General features: G+C 45.4%; 1 protein-coding gene across 1 annotated transcript in view; it reads right to left on the bottom strand.

Moving 5' to 3' along the window:
• Positions 1-13087, bottom strand: part of M6PR (mannose-6-phosphate receptor, cation dependent) — a 38086-nt gene that overhangs the window by 24706 nt on the left and 293 nt on the right. Inside the window, exons 2-3 of the mRNA XM_082269219.1 lie at positions 5764-5913; positions 2307-2473 (exon numbers count right to left, since the gene is read on the bottom strand). Coding sequence (XP_082125345.1) covers positions 2307-2473; positions 5764-5912 — 316 coding nt within the window. The 5' untranslated portion in view covers position 5913. The remainder of the gene's footprint in view (positions 1-2306; positions 2474-5763; positions 5914-13087) is intronic.

The raw sequence follows: 13087 nt of genomic DNA, 5'->3' as shown, positions 1-13087 counted from the left end.
ATTGGCTAAGGTCTTACGTGAAGATTGGTCCACCGACCAACAGTTTAACCAAACCAGGCGGCGAGACAACACCGCCACGCTGTGCACACGTGCAGCCAACGGAACCAGGTCCAGGTCCGCATCACACAGATACATGACACCCTGGTGGATTTGATCCACCATATCCAGGGTCGCCGGCGAGGCCGAATCGGCCACTAGGACGCGCCTAAGCATCTGCGTCCAACTTGCGATCGCCTGGGCCGCCATGAGAGAAGCAAACAGAGCCTTAAGCATAGAACCCGTAACAGAATAAGTATGACGGGCAAGAGACTCCAGTCTCCTATCCGTGGCATCACGGAACACAGGGGAATCCTCTGCAGGAATCGCAGTGGCTTTGTTTAAAACCGCAATTGCGTGATCCACTGGGGGAGGCACACACCACCTTTCGTCAGTGGAAGGCGAAAAAGGATAACGCAGCTTGAATCTACTTGGTACCGCAAAAGGTTTGCGCAGATTGCGCCATTGTTCCTTAACAGCGCGCTGAAAATCATCATTGCAGGGAAAAACCTGCGGCGTCCTGCGTTTTCTCTGCGTCCCATAAGCCGCCAAGGCAGCGGGGGGACACACTTCATCCTGTAAACGCAGCGTTTGCTTTATGGAAGCAATCAACTCATCCATGATTGCAAGCTCTTCAGGCGAGCCAGGGGGAGAATTATCAACCCCCTCAACTTCAGCCTCCACCTCGGACCCCACTAGATCAAGAGAGGAGCGGGACCCCGATAAGGAGGCCCCCGCCATAACAGCCCCATCACCTTCACCCTCAGAATCAGAGGAAAGAGCAACTCTGGGCCTTTTAGTAGATTGAGCAGCCACCAGCATCTGCACCTGAGCAGCAAGGCCAGCCACAATAGTGGCTAAATCCCCCCCTGGGGGGGGGGAAACAGCGGTCCCCTGGCTTTCCACCAAGGCTGTAGGAAATTTGCCCTCCTGAGAATCCATTGCCCCTGTAATGCCAGACAACAAAGGGTTAACTGCCCCTTTTAAGCAAGCGCGGCAAGCGCAGCCCACCGCACCACACTCAAGCACAATAAGACCCCCACAGGGAATATGCAAACTGAACACAGGCAATGGATAGCAAGAACAGAAGGATAAAACCTGAGGAGACCCCCGCCGCTGCTGCTGCCTCGATCGGTGTTCCTGGAAAGAGGAAGTGATGCTGCCAGGGCGCTCTATGTAAGCCTATGGAGGCTACAAGAAAATGGCCGCCATGCATGTAAAACATGCGGCCGGAGCGAGTGTAGGCAAAATGGCGCCGTTTGGCGCCGAAACCGCCGCTCCACAGTGCATTAAAACACACATTACATTCCAGTATCAGAATACATGTCAGATCGCCGCAGCGATCGCTGTATATGCCCAAACATGCCAAAAAAACATGCCCCACAGCACACAGCTTCACACACTGACCAGGCTGACACACACAGTGTCACACAGCTCCCCCCCCCCCCCCCCTGCAGCCCACAGCATGCAGCCGAGAGATAGGGAGACAAGCAGTGTGAATAGAGGCAGGTTACACAGTCCCAGACTGACACCCCCCCAGACAGACAGGTCCCCACATAAATACACTTACCTCACATGGCGTGGGGGACCCGCACAGGCGAACAAGCCGCTGCACATGAGGCAGGGAGAGTCGCATTCAAGACGCACAAAATGGGGGTTAAGAAACCGCACAGCGTCCAGTGAGGTAGCCACCTCACCAATCATCCCTGCACCGAACAGGGATGGGTCGTTCACTGTGCCAGGAGCGTTACCTGGCTGAACGCTCGATGGCAGACTGGGAAGCCACTGACCCACGACCTGCGACCAGGGGGATCAGCCCGAGACCCAGTCCGCATGATCCTCTTCATCAGAAGAACTAACTAACGCTGACAAAAAATAACAGCTAAGTAAAGGTAGAGAGAAAACTCAAACAAAATTTTAAAAAGAAGAAAGAGTCTGGGGCAGAAAGCCCCAGCACAGAGAGAGCCAGCCACTCCTGACAAGCTAGACATTAAAACTGAGATATGGTTGCAGGAAGTAGGAGGGTATTGACTGAGGGGACCACCCCTTGAGGGTGGGATATGTTAAAAGCTTTAATGTTAACATATTCTGTTGCCTAGCTACTCCTTCGGAGCAAAGTCTAATACCCCATATGTGACGAATATAAAGAGGCGGCGACTGTCGGAGGACGTAAGAGAAACCATTTTTCATGGCACCAATTGTATGAAGTTGGTGGCTTTCAGTTGATATAAATGACCGTTCAATGCATTCAAAAAGAAGGAAAGTCTTACTTCCACCAACGAGATGGGTGTCATTGATGCGACCAATTACGGTGTCCGGTGAGCCTGGTTTGGATTGCACCAGTCCTGCATACGAGTTTGTGCTGCCATTGACTTGGCCACATATTACAAACGTATATTTGTAAGAATCTTCACCGTCATTAGAGCTGGCCTGAAAACTAGATGCAGAAAGTTACAATTTGTTTAGTAGTGCCGACACTTCAGAGCATGTCACAAGCTAACCAGACATTTTAACAAGCTCGGTTTGATATATTAATGCTAAAAAAAGCTTATTGCAATCATACTGAGAACATATTTCATTCAATGTCTTCCAAAAGGAAAAAAAATGCAAACATTCTTGTGGGTGGATATTAGTGAAACCTTTTCTCCTTTGCTTTAGGTTTTATGAATAATCACTATAATCCCACCAAGCAGGCCACAATCCTTTCTCTGTCAGAACGGAACTCGTATTTAAAGTTCTCCAACCCACACTTTCAATACGCAGAGGCCAATGCGACCCAGTATGGGAGAAAGGACAATTCTTCACTTGTGCACTTCAGTAAGAAAGATCTGATGCTACTTGGTCTATTTGTATCATTTTTGCTGTAGTGGGGGCCTTCAAAAACAGTCTGTACCCTAGAAAGACCATGCTTGCTCTCCATATAAAAGTAAAAGGATCTTTAAAGCCTTGATATCCTGTAGAAAGCCAACAAAAATTTCCTCTGGCACTATCCACCTCTCAAAGCACATACTGCAGCCATCTATCTGGTTGTAGAGCTTTACATTTGAAGTTAAAGGATAAAGCTGGATACACACTATACAACTTTTGTTGTCAGATTTCCTTTAGATTTACCTTCAACTATGTAGTGCAAGGGCCTGCCTGATTGCATACAAATTGAAAGTGTTTAGGTTTGACTTCATATTATATGGTTTTGGTAAGTCTGAAGGAAAAAATATAAAGAAAATTGTGTAGTGTGTATGGCCCATAAGTTCACTTTTGGGAACAGATTATAGGTTTCACCCCGCTTCTAAGGTGGAGCATGTAGCATGTTCTTGCAGCTCTTCACCCAATCCACCCCCCCCCCCCAACGACGGAAGCCTGGGCATCACTCACTGTCGCTATTTAAAAAGGATGCAGCCAAGCAGGCCCCCACAGCTGAGTCATTCATTCACAGTTTTTTGTGGATGACAGCTTGAAATTCTCAATGTACTGTGAAGGCACTGGTGAGTGGTCCCATAGTCCACTGAGCTTCCAAGACCAAATTAAAGGCCTGCCGGTATTGGAGGTATGGGCAGATAGCTACAATGACAGTCTGTAGGAACCTGACATTGCCCCTGCGATCTGCAGATCGCAGGTTCAATGCTTTACAGGCTCCTAAGAAAAAAATAAATAAATAGTAAAAATACACATTTTTTTACCTCACTTTTTAAAAGTGAACTTATGCTTTAATAAAGATAATTGCAATAGCACAACATACAGTGTGGAGAGGAGACTACGGCACATACAGTAAAGATACAGATAAGATGAGATAAAGATAAGACAAAAAGATTTATTGTCATTGTAAAATAAATTTACAATAAGAAGATTACAGGAATTGCATGGTCTAGCTTACCTACTGAACCTGACCTAAACTTTGCAACAGATAACAGTTTTATGGGCTAACTGCCTAATCCTAAAACTACTGACTACAATCCCCACAACTAGCATACACACACAGAATCAGTAAGGCCTCTTTCACACAGGGCATACTAATGCATACAACTGTAGGGGGCCCATGTTTACATACATGGAAATGCACAGGTGTTTTGGGCGGACCATGCTATTGATGTCAATAGGACACAGCGACTGCACGGACAAAGTTGCTGCTCCTAATTGGTGCAGGTGCACGCCCTTTAACCCACACTGGCTGACTTCAGGGCAGTGCACCCGCACTGAAATCAGATTGAGAGCAGCATCTGTGTCTGTGCAGCTTCTGCATTCCAGTTGACATTAAGGGGACTGCCTGCATGGGGATGCAGGTTAAACACGGCCCTCCACAGGCATACACTTTAGTACATGTGAACAAGGCTTTGCAAAGTAGTACCTAAATATGAGAGATCTCATACTTTAACTCTTTCCTTACAATCTGAACCAGAAGTGGGCCCATTTGTTCCTGTTAAATACAGCGATTGAGTTATATACTGGGAAACTATTGCTAATACAGAGCTGGTCTATTCAGGTAACGTTTACCTAACAGAATGCGTTCGTAATAAAGGAGGGAGTGGGAGATTGAGACTATATAAGTGATGTGTTTTTATGTTTTAGTATGCTATGAGGAAGGCAGCATTACACGAAACACGTTAGCGTTGTGTACACTATCATCTCATACTCTGCTAGCAAAAATCAATAAGAAGAGTACACAGATTTGCCGGCTTTATTTGCTATGGATTGAACATTAATCTCTATGTACAGGGGTCGATTTACTAAAACTGGAGTGCAAAATCGGGTGCACCTGTGCATAGAAACCAATCAGCTTTCAGGTTTTATTGTCAAAGCTTCAAAGAACAAGTGGAAGTTCAAAGCGGATTAGCTACCATGCACGGCTGCACTAGATTTTGCACTCTCCATTTTTAGTAAATCAACCCGTGTCACAGAAGGAAATAGTGGTAGAAGGAGACTACGTAGTCATCTACTTACATCTGCCATGTAGTGCACCCAACAGGCCTGAACAGAGGAGAAGCACAGGAAACCGTCCCTCTTCTCCAGCAAGGAAAAGTGTCTGCCAGCAGCTTACAAAGTGCACATCTCTACAACATTTTCTTGACAAAGTAGAGATGAGAGACAGGCCAACCATGGGTTTGATTTACGAAAGCCAAAGTGGCTGATCACATTGCAAGGGAATTTTCAATTAGCTTAGTGAATGTGAAAATTCACTTTGCAAAGAAAACCCAATCACATAAAAAGGAAAAAAAAAAAAAAAAACAAAAAAAAACTGAATTTTTGTAAAATCTTACCGTAAAATTCCTTTCTCTGAGTCCTCCGACAGTCGCCGCCCACTCATACAGTCTTCACCAATGGGGTATTGACTTCATCTTGGCTCCTGTGGAGATGAAGTCAATACCCCATTGGTGAAGACTGTATGAGTGGGCGGCGACTGTCGGAGAACTCAGAGAAAAAAGGATTTCTTTGTGTATGCAATTGGATGACAATGGAAGTCAGCAGAGCTTTACCTCATTCACTAAGATAGGGCAAAATGCCTTCACAAAGTGAAAAGCCTCTTTGGCTCTCTAAATCACCCCATAGGTAAAAGCCATTAAGGCAATCCATAAAATAGAGGAAGGAAAACAATAGTGTTGCTCACAGAAATCACTTTACAACCAACAATCAATGCAGGTTACAAAATCTACAATTTAATTCCTTGAGGAAACACAGACACTGCTTTTACACATTCCATTGCACATCAAATAGCCAATATTTCTGCATAATTACCTCTTAGTCTTCAGTGGAGCCAGTTTTTGGAGGAGAGCTAGTTCTGAGGCGGACTTCTTGTCTCCACCAGTCAGGATGCAGTCATTCACAACCTGGGTGTCAGCAATGGCTGATACAACTATGCAGAGACACCACAATAGTGAGTACATCCTGTAAGACAAAAAAAGGAAGAACGTTAACTGGGTTGTAGGCAAACAGAAAGCTACTTTTATTAGTAATAGTTGCCAGTAAAATTTGAGATCAGGTGTGGGTGTATGAATCACCAGCTATGTAATAAGCAGAATGTACCCGGTGGTCACATTGTAGCTTTGTCACCAGCACTCAGAATGCGAAGGCTTCTTGCACGATACTTCTGTTTGAGTATCTACTTTTTCAGACTTTTTTTTTTCTATGTATTTGCACATATTTACGCGCATTTTCGTGTATATGCTTTCACGCAATTTTTCTTGCATTTTCACGCAAGTGTGCAAGAGCTTATTCTTGCGTTCTTGTTCTGCACAATATGTACCAAAAAAGCTGATTTTTCCATATTGAAAAAGTGAAGAATGCACAGCGCTTCTTTACGCACCTGTGTACATAGACACATTACAATTAATGGGCTGTATTTTAGATCAGTTTATAAAAAAAAAAAATACTGCACTGAGCTTTTTTTTCAAGCTGTGGAGGCCTAATTGTAAACTTAGACATTTTATTCAAATGTGCGCAGCAGTAGTAGAATGTCTAAGTATGAAAGACAGTGAAAATTCCATTCAATGGAGATCAGTAAGGCAGGCCATAGATTTTGCAATTTTCTTGCCTTCGACCACAGGTTGCAGGAATGAAAATTGCTCAATTCCCCCATAGTCACAGTCCGTGTTGATGGTCCCCTACATGGAACTATTGTGTTCTCCCAGCAGGGGGGCCTGGGGAGCCATCTCTACCAGAATAATAATTACTGCTATCGGCTATAGCAATAATGCCATGCTAGCAAGCACAGCGCCCTGGAGGCCCGCAAGCGCCGCACACAGCGCCCTGGAGGCCTGTAATGCAGTGCCAAGCACTTCCCAGCACTAAGCACGCTATGGTTGCTATCTTGCTTGCTGGAAGGGGGAAAAAAAAAAAAAAAAAAAAAAAAAAAACTTACAGGCTTTACAGACGGGGCTCCCAGGAAACCAGAACTTCATGTGGCTAAACGCTCCCCCCTTTTTGTCACTGGAAACATGCCGCTGATGAAATTTAGCAGCAAAAAATATTTTCCTAATTGCCTTGCATGTGACAGATGTATCCTACCACAATGAGCACTGTTCAACCCATGTTTGCACAGCATAACACGCACACTACGGCCACCTTACAAAGTGAACAAATACAAAACAAATGTTTTAAAAATGCAGTTTACAAAGCAGGCCGCATGCAATGGGAAGAATAAGACTTCAGTTTACCATTTTAAGGGCACTTCATATAGAAGCAGTATGGTTTCCTCAAGCTACATTACAAACCAGCAAAGCCGGTATTACTAGAAACCCTGAAGAGGTATGCTGGTAACAGTGAAAACCAACCGTGTAAACAGTCACACACTTCCTGATCTCCAGCCAGGAGCTAACGAATGCCAGGGAAGAGGAACTGACTTTCATCATAGAGCTGAACTTTACTAACCGACATACATGGCAGGAAGACATTATTATTCAGAACTGACGCTGTTAAGTAACCTCGCTTCTAAAGAAAATGTTCTATCAGTATGTGATCATCTCAGGAGGCCAGTCATTAAAAGGTTTCACTCCTATTTACTGTACACAGATGTGTCCATTTCTCATCTCTGATGACAACACTGGGAGTCCCATTACACTAAAACATATGAGTGTAACGTGCCCCGAGCTTTTATTGCACCAGCAGATGGGTGTGGAAAATGAAAGGACAGCTTTCCAGTATATCAATGTAAAAGGCTTTTTACATAAATAATAACCTGTCATCTCACAATTCACGAGCTTCATCTATACCTCCAGGGCACAACACATTTGTGCGCAGCCTGCCGTGTTCTGGGCTGGGTCTGCCATGTGTTGGGCACCAGTGGGGACATTTATTACAATGAAGTAAGCATGAGCATTCTGAATTTATTGCAGATGTAGCTGACCTGATTTGCAATCCAATAGACTTCTATGGGGAGAGAGGCAGTTCCAAAGCAAACAAAAGCCCATCAAAAATGGCCCTAATGCAGGTATGTATACATTACAAAAATCATTAAAGTTATTGTATAGGTTACTTTTTAAATAAAAAAATAACAAACATGTTATACTTACCAGATTTGTGCAGGTTTTGCACAGAGCAGCCCCAATCATCCTTTACCCCCCCCCCCCCCACTCCTGGCTCTCCCTTTTCCTGCTGTGCCACCATAAGAAGCCGCTCCCTAATGTGGCACACCTTGGTTTGGCTCTGCCTCCTCATCACAGAATTTGATTGACAGAAGCAGGAGCCAATGGCTCCCACTGCTGCCTGTGTGTCCTGTGAGGAGGAAGAATGCAGAGAGCTGCTGCTCTCAGGCAAATATAAAGAGGGCTGGCAGGGGCAGCTGCACTCAGAAGGTTGTTTTGCCTTAATGCAAAGAATGAATTAAGGTAAAAACCCTTCTGTCTTTATAACCACTTTAAATCTCTCTTTGTATATTTGCGCAAGCTGCAAGTGCAAACATTTGACTTGGTATCAGCCTCTTGTAATCTGTGGTTCATCAGAACTCTGGCTGGGAGAAGGAAGGGGAAGTACAGTGGTCTACTTAGGTGTGTTGCACAGACGTGCTCACAGGGAACATGCTTGACAGTCTGCTATTGCTCCATTACAGTCCAATCAGCAACTGAGAACCATGAAGTGACCAGGCTATGTACAGCTCTGACCGCACAATCGTATGCCCAAGCTGGCTATGTATATCTCAGGCCTGCATAATACTGGCCTCATACACACTGGGTGTTTAGCCCCAATGCATGAGATCCAGGCATTCTGGTGCAAGTGGAAGACACAGGCGCACCATCTAGCCCCACTGCCAGCAGCCTGTAAAGCTTTTCAGTGGCTAAAAGCTGCTGCAGCTGGACGGTGCACCGAGTGGTACTAATATTTAGGACAGTAAGCACCCAGTGACTAATGCACGTAATGCAACCAGCCTGAGTAGCTTTTTTGGCTACCCAAAACGGAATTCATAAATTCAAAGAGTAAGGCCCCTTTCACACAGGCGGACAGTTCAGATCCGCCTGTCCGTATTTTTGGCGGATCTGAACGGATGCCCTATGTATCGCTATGGGGCATTGGATGTCAGCGGAGACATGTCCGCTGACATTCGATCCGTCAAATCTGGATGGATGGAAACCCTATTTTCCATTGATCCAGAGGATCAGATGAGGACAGACAGACGGTCCGTTCCCATCCGATTCCCCCATAGAGAACAGTGGGGACCTGACAGCTCTGTCTCTGCACACAGCGCAGAGACATAGCAGCCACCCGCCTGCTCAGTGGGGGAATCGGCGGATCGATCCCCCGCTGAGATAAACGGAGTCTGCCGATGGACCGCCAGGTGTGAAAGGGGCCTTAGGCAGGAAACTGACAGATTCAGTCATTGTTCGGGTATTCAAAAGCTACAGTGAGAGATTAGTCCGTCTGTGCCGTTTAAAGTGGATGGAGGAATCTGTAAATTCTTTTTGTTCAGACTGAATAAAGCATTCTAAGGGCTTGATCACACCAGATGCTGTGCGGTGCGTTTTTATTCTGCATCAAAAATGCACGGACAGTGTTTAACATATATTCCAATGGCCCTAGTTCACACCAGTAACATGTCTTCCAGTGCACTCAACAAAAGTAGAAAGTGTTGCATTTATTTTCTATATGGAATGTGGCAAAATGCATCAAAAAACGCACCAAAGCACACGTCCTCAATTGAGATGAAGAAACACATCTGAACTGCAGAAAGTTAAAAAATTGTATAAGGGTCTTCAAACTATGGCCCTCCAGCTGTTCAGGGACTACAATACCCATCATGCCTAGTCAGGTCTGTGAATGTCAGAAATCAGAATTTTACACTGCCTCATGGAATGTGTAGTTCCACAACAGCTGGAGGGCCGTAGTTTGAGGATTCCTGCCTAAAGGCCCGTACACATGATACGAAAATCGGAAGTAAATTTCGTCTGACGAACGTTCTGCCGATTTTCGGATTGTTAGTACAGTGCTTTCAACAGCCGAATACGAATTTTTGGACGACAAAATCTGGATGTGCAGGCTATAACATTTTTTTATCGTACCTCAACACAGCATCCGATTTTCGTTTACGGTAATTAGTACAGTTTTCCTCCGAAAAAAGTCGTAATAGCAAGACTAGGCATGCTCAGAAACGAAAGAATACATACAAAACAATTCAACACATGACATCACTTCTGGAGTTGAATTCTGTTGTATGAGACCAGCATGAAACAAAAATCGGACGCAAGATCGCTTGATAATCTGATCGTGTGTACGAGGATGTCTGGTCAGCTTTAGTTTCTAACAAATGGGTGCAGCACAAGTGTACATCGGAGGTCAGTAACACCCAAAAAGAATGCTGCTGGGATATAGAATTCTCTTTTGGTCTCTTTTGGGAAGGCCACTGGTGACCTATCCCTATCAGAATACAAGCTACAGACAAACATTAAAGTAATAAAAATATTCATGTTTTACTTCTCAGCGGGTGTTTTATAACCGATGATTACTTCGTAAACCTACTTCCCTAAACCAGAATCAGACACATGACATGGAAATGTCCTCACATAGAATTTAAAGCAGAAGTAGGCTCTGACAGTGGGTGACCAGAATATTACATAGTCAGGTTGAAAAAAAGACGTCTATCTAGTTCATCCAATAAAAAAGGGGGAAAAAATATATTATATCATACAATCCCATATACACAATCCTATACCCGCAGTTGATCCAGAGGAGGCCAAAAACCCCAGCAAAGCATGATCCAATTTGATCCAGCAAGGGAAAAAATTCCTTCCTGCTCCACCCGAGAGGCAATCGGATGATCCTTGGATTAAAAATGTTAGCATCCAGTTACATTATGTACATTTAGGAAAGAATCCAGGCCCTTTTTAAAGCAATCTACTGAGCTGGACAGAACCAGCTCTGGAGGGAGTCTATTCCACAGCTCTTACTGTGAAGAAACCTTTCCGTATTTGGAGAATTAATCTCTTTTCCTCTAGTCCTAAAGAGTGGCCCCTTGTCCTCTGTGATGACCTTAAAGTGAATAACTTAACTCCAACTTCACTATATGGACCCCTTATGTATTTATACATGTTGATCATATCCCCCCCCTATCTCCTCTTCTCAAGAGAGAATAAATTCAGTTCCTCCTTTTTGTAAGCTGGTGCTCAAAACTGAACTGCATATTTTAGAAAGTGAATATTTGCAAAAGATGGAACAGAGCAAGTGCAACATGATTACAGAAGAACCCTGCATAGAACATAAACGGGGAGCACAATGACTATTTCAAGGAGATCACCACTGTCTACAAGACAGAATAAACCTTGTATTGGTGGGAGTGTCCTCTCCCAGTCTGCCTGCTGAACCCAGCTGTCCATGTATTCTCACCCAGATAGGGGGATATCAGCAGAGGATGCCAGCTATAGAGTGAACCTGGCATGAATGGATAAAGTCCAGGTTCAATTCATGCTGGACAGCCCAGGAGTCCTTATTAAAAAGATCCCCCCCCCCCCCCCCCGGTAAAAGAAGACTTCTAACACCTGCCTAGAAGGCTTGTGACATCCCTTCAGTGACCTATGACCTCCAGCAGAATCTTTACATACTGCATTTCTGGGTGTGCCACTTGCTGCCAGCCATTTAGGGTCACTATACAGATTACAATCTGACTCTACAACCAACCTTAGATCCACCAAAATGATGTAATATGAGGACCTGCCTAATTTATCCATTTAATTTGTATCCAATCAGGCAGGGCCTTGTACACCACACTTGTTGGTAGATCTAAAGAAGATGACCCTGAAATTTGTGTGTTCCCATCGACAACAGGGTCCCAAATGGGACATCATCCTAAGAACACATTAACGAAACAGGGACCAGCGAGAGGAAATCCTCCAATGGGGACACCTGTTCTGGTGACAACTAAGGTCTAGTTAAACACTAACTGTAGCCTTCTGAAAAGCAATCCACAGTGGATCACTCTTTCAGATGGTATTAGATTGCCTCATCACTGCCTGTTTTAATCCCTCAAAGCCTGCTTTATCACCCCTGCAACTGAGTGCATTGTAGGTTGCAGCTCAGCCCCATTCACTGGGACGGGTGTGTTTGGTAGGTGGTACTGTCCAGTACTGTATGGTGAACACCATGGGGGGGGGGGGGGGGGGGGGGTTTGCCATGCCACAATACAAGCATCATGGCCACGGCACGTGCAGACCCATGCCCAGCGTCAGAGCCACGGCACATCCATTCGTCACGGCACGTGCAGACCCCTGCCCAGTGTCAAGGACAGGGCACATCCAATTGTCGCGGCACGTGCAGACCCATGCCCAGCGTCAGAGCCACGGCACATCCAATAATCATGGCACATGCAGACCCCTGCCCACCGTAAAGGACAGGGCACATCCAACCGTCACGGCACGTGCAGACCCATGCCCAGTGTCATGGCCAAGGAAAGTATACGCCGTGGTAGAGCTGTCCTTTGGGCAGTACCAAAACAGTTCAACTGGAAGTGTAAAGTAGGCCTTGGAGAGGACTTCCCCTTTCCTACTCTATTCAAAAAACTTAAAATAAGTTTTGCCTATGTGTACATATCTGGCTATGCGTAAATAATAATAATAATAATAATAATAATAATAATAATAAGTTCTCAAGCCCATGGCCACACAACACAACTGCAGGTGTACAGCCCCCACAGTAATGACAGGGACATGCCATGCAGGTGTGAACACCGGGGGGATCCCTGGACACGGCTCGGGTGCATTGAAGGAATCCCATTGGTCTACATGTATTCATTACTATGGAGAGAGTACACAGCAGCCGGGCCTCCCAGATATATCCTGCAATGACACTGTATGACTTCATGATGGCTCACACCCTGTCCAGTCCATGTTGGTTGCACTACCTAGTGGGTCCCTAACCTGGAAGCAGATGCAGGATGGAAGGTCAGAGGTTTTAGATGCTTCAGACTTCACTGGCTGCATGCTTGTTCCAGGTCAGGGACACAGCATGCCCCCTGCACCCCCCTTCTCTCCCCTCCTCAGGGGGTCCCATGCCCAGGATAAGGACTGTATAGAGCCAGGGACACAGCATGCCCCCTGCACCCCTCTCCTCAGGGGGGTCCTATGCCCAGGATAAGGACTGT

The sequence above is a fragment of the Pelophylax lessonae genome (assembly GCF_965119305.1).
Source record: "Pelophylax lessonae genome assembly, chromosome: 9".
NCBI classification, from domain to species: Eukaryota; Metazoa; Chordata; class Amphibia; order Anura; family Ranidae; genus Pelophylax; species Pelophylax lessonae.
Note: the sequence above shows the minus strand (reverse complement) of the source record. Positions and strands in the feature narration are given on the sequence as shown.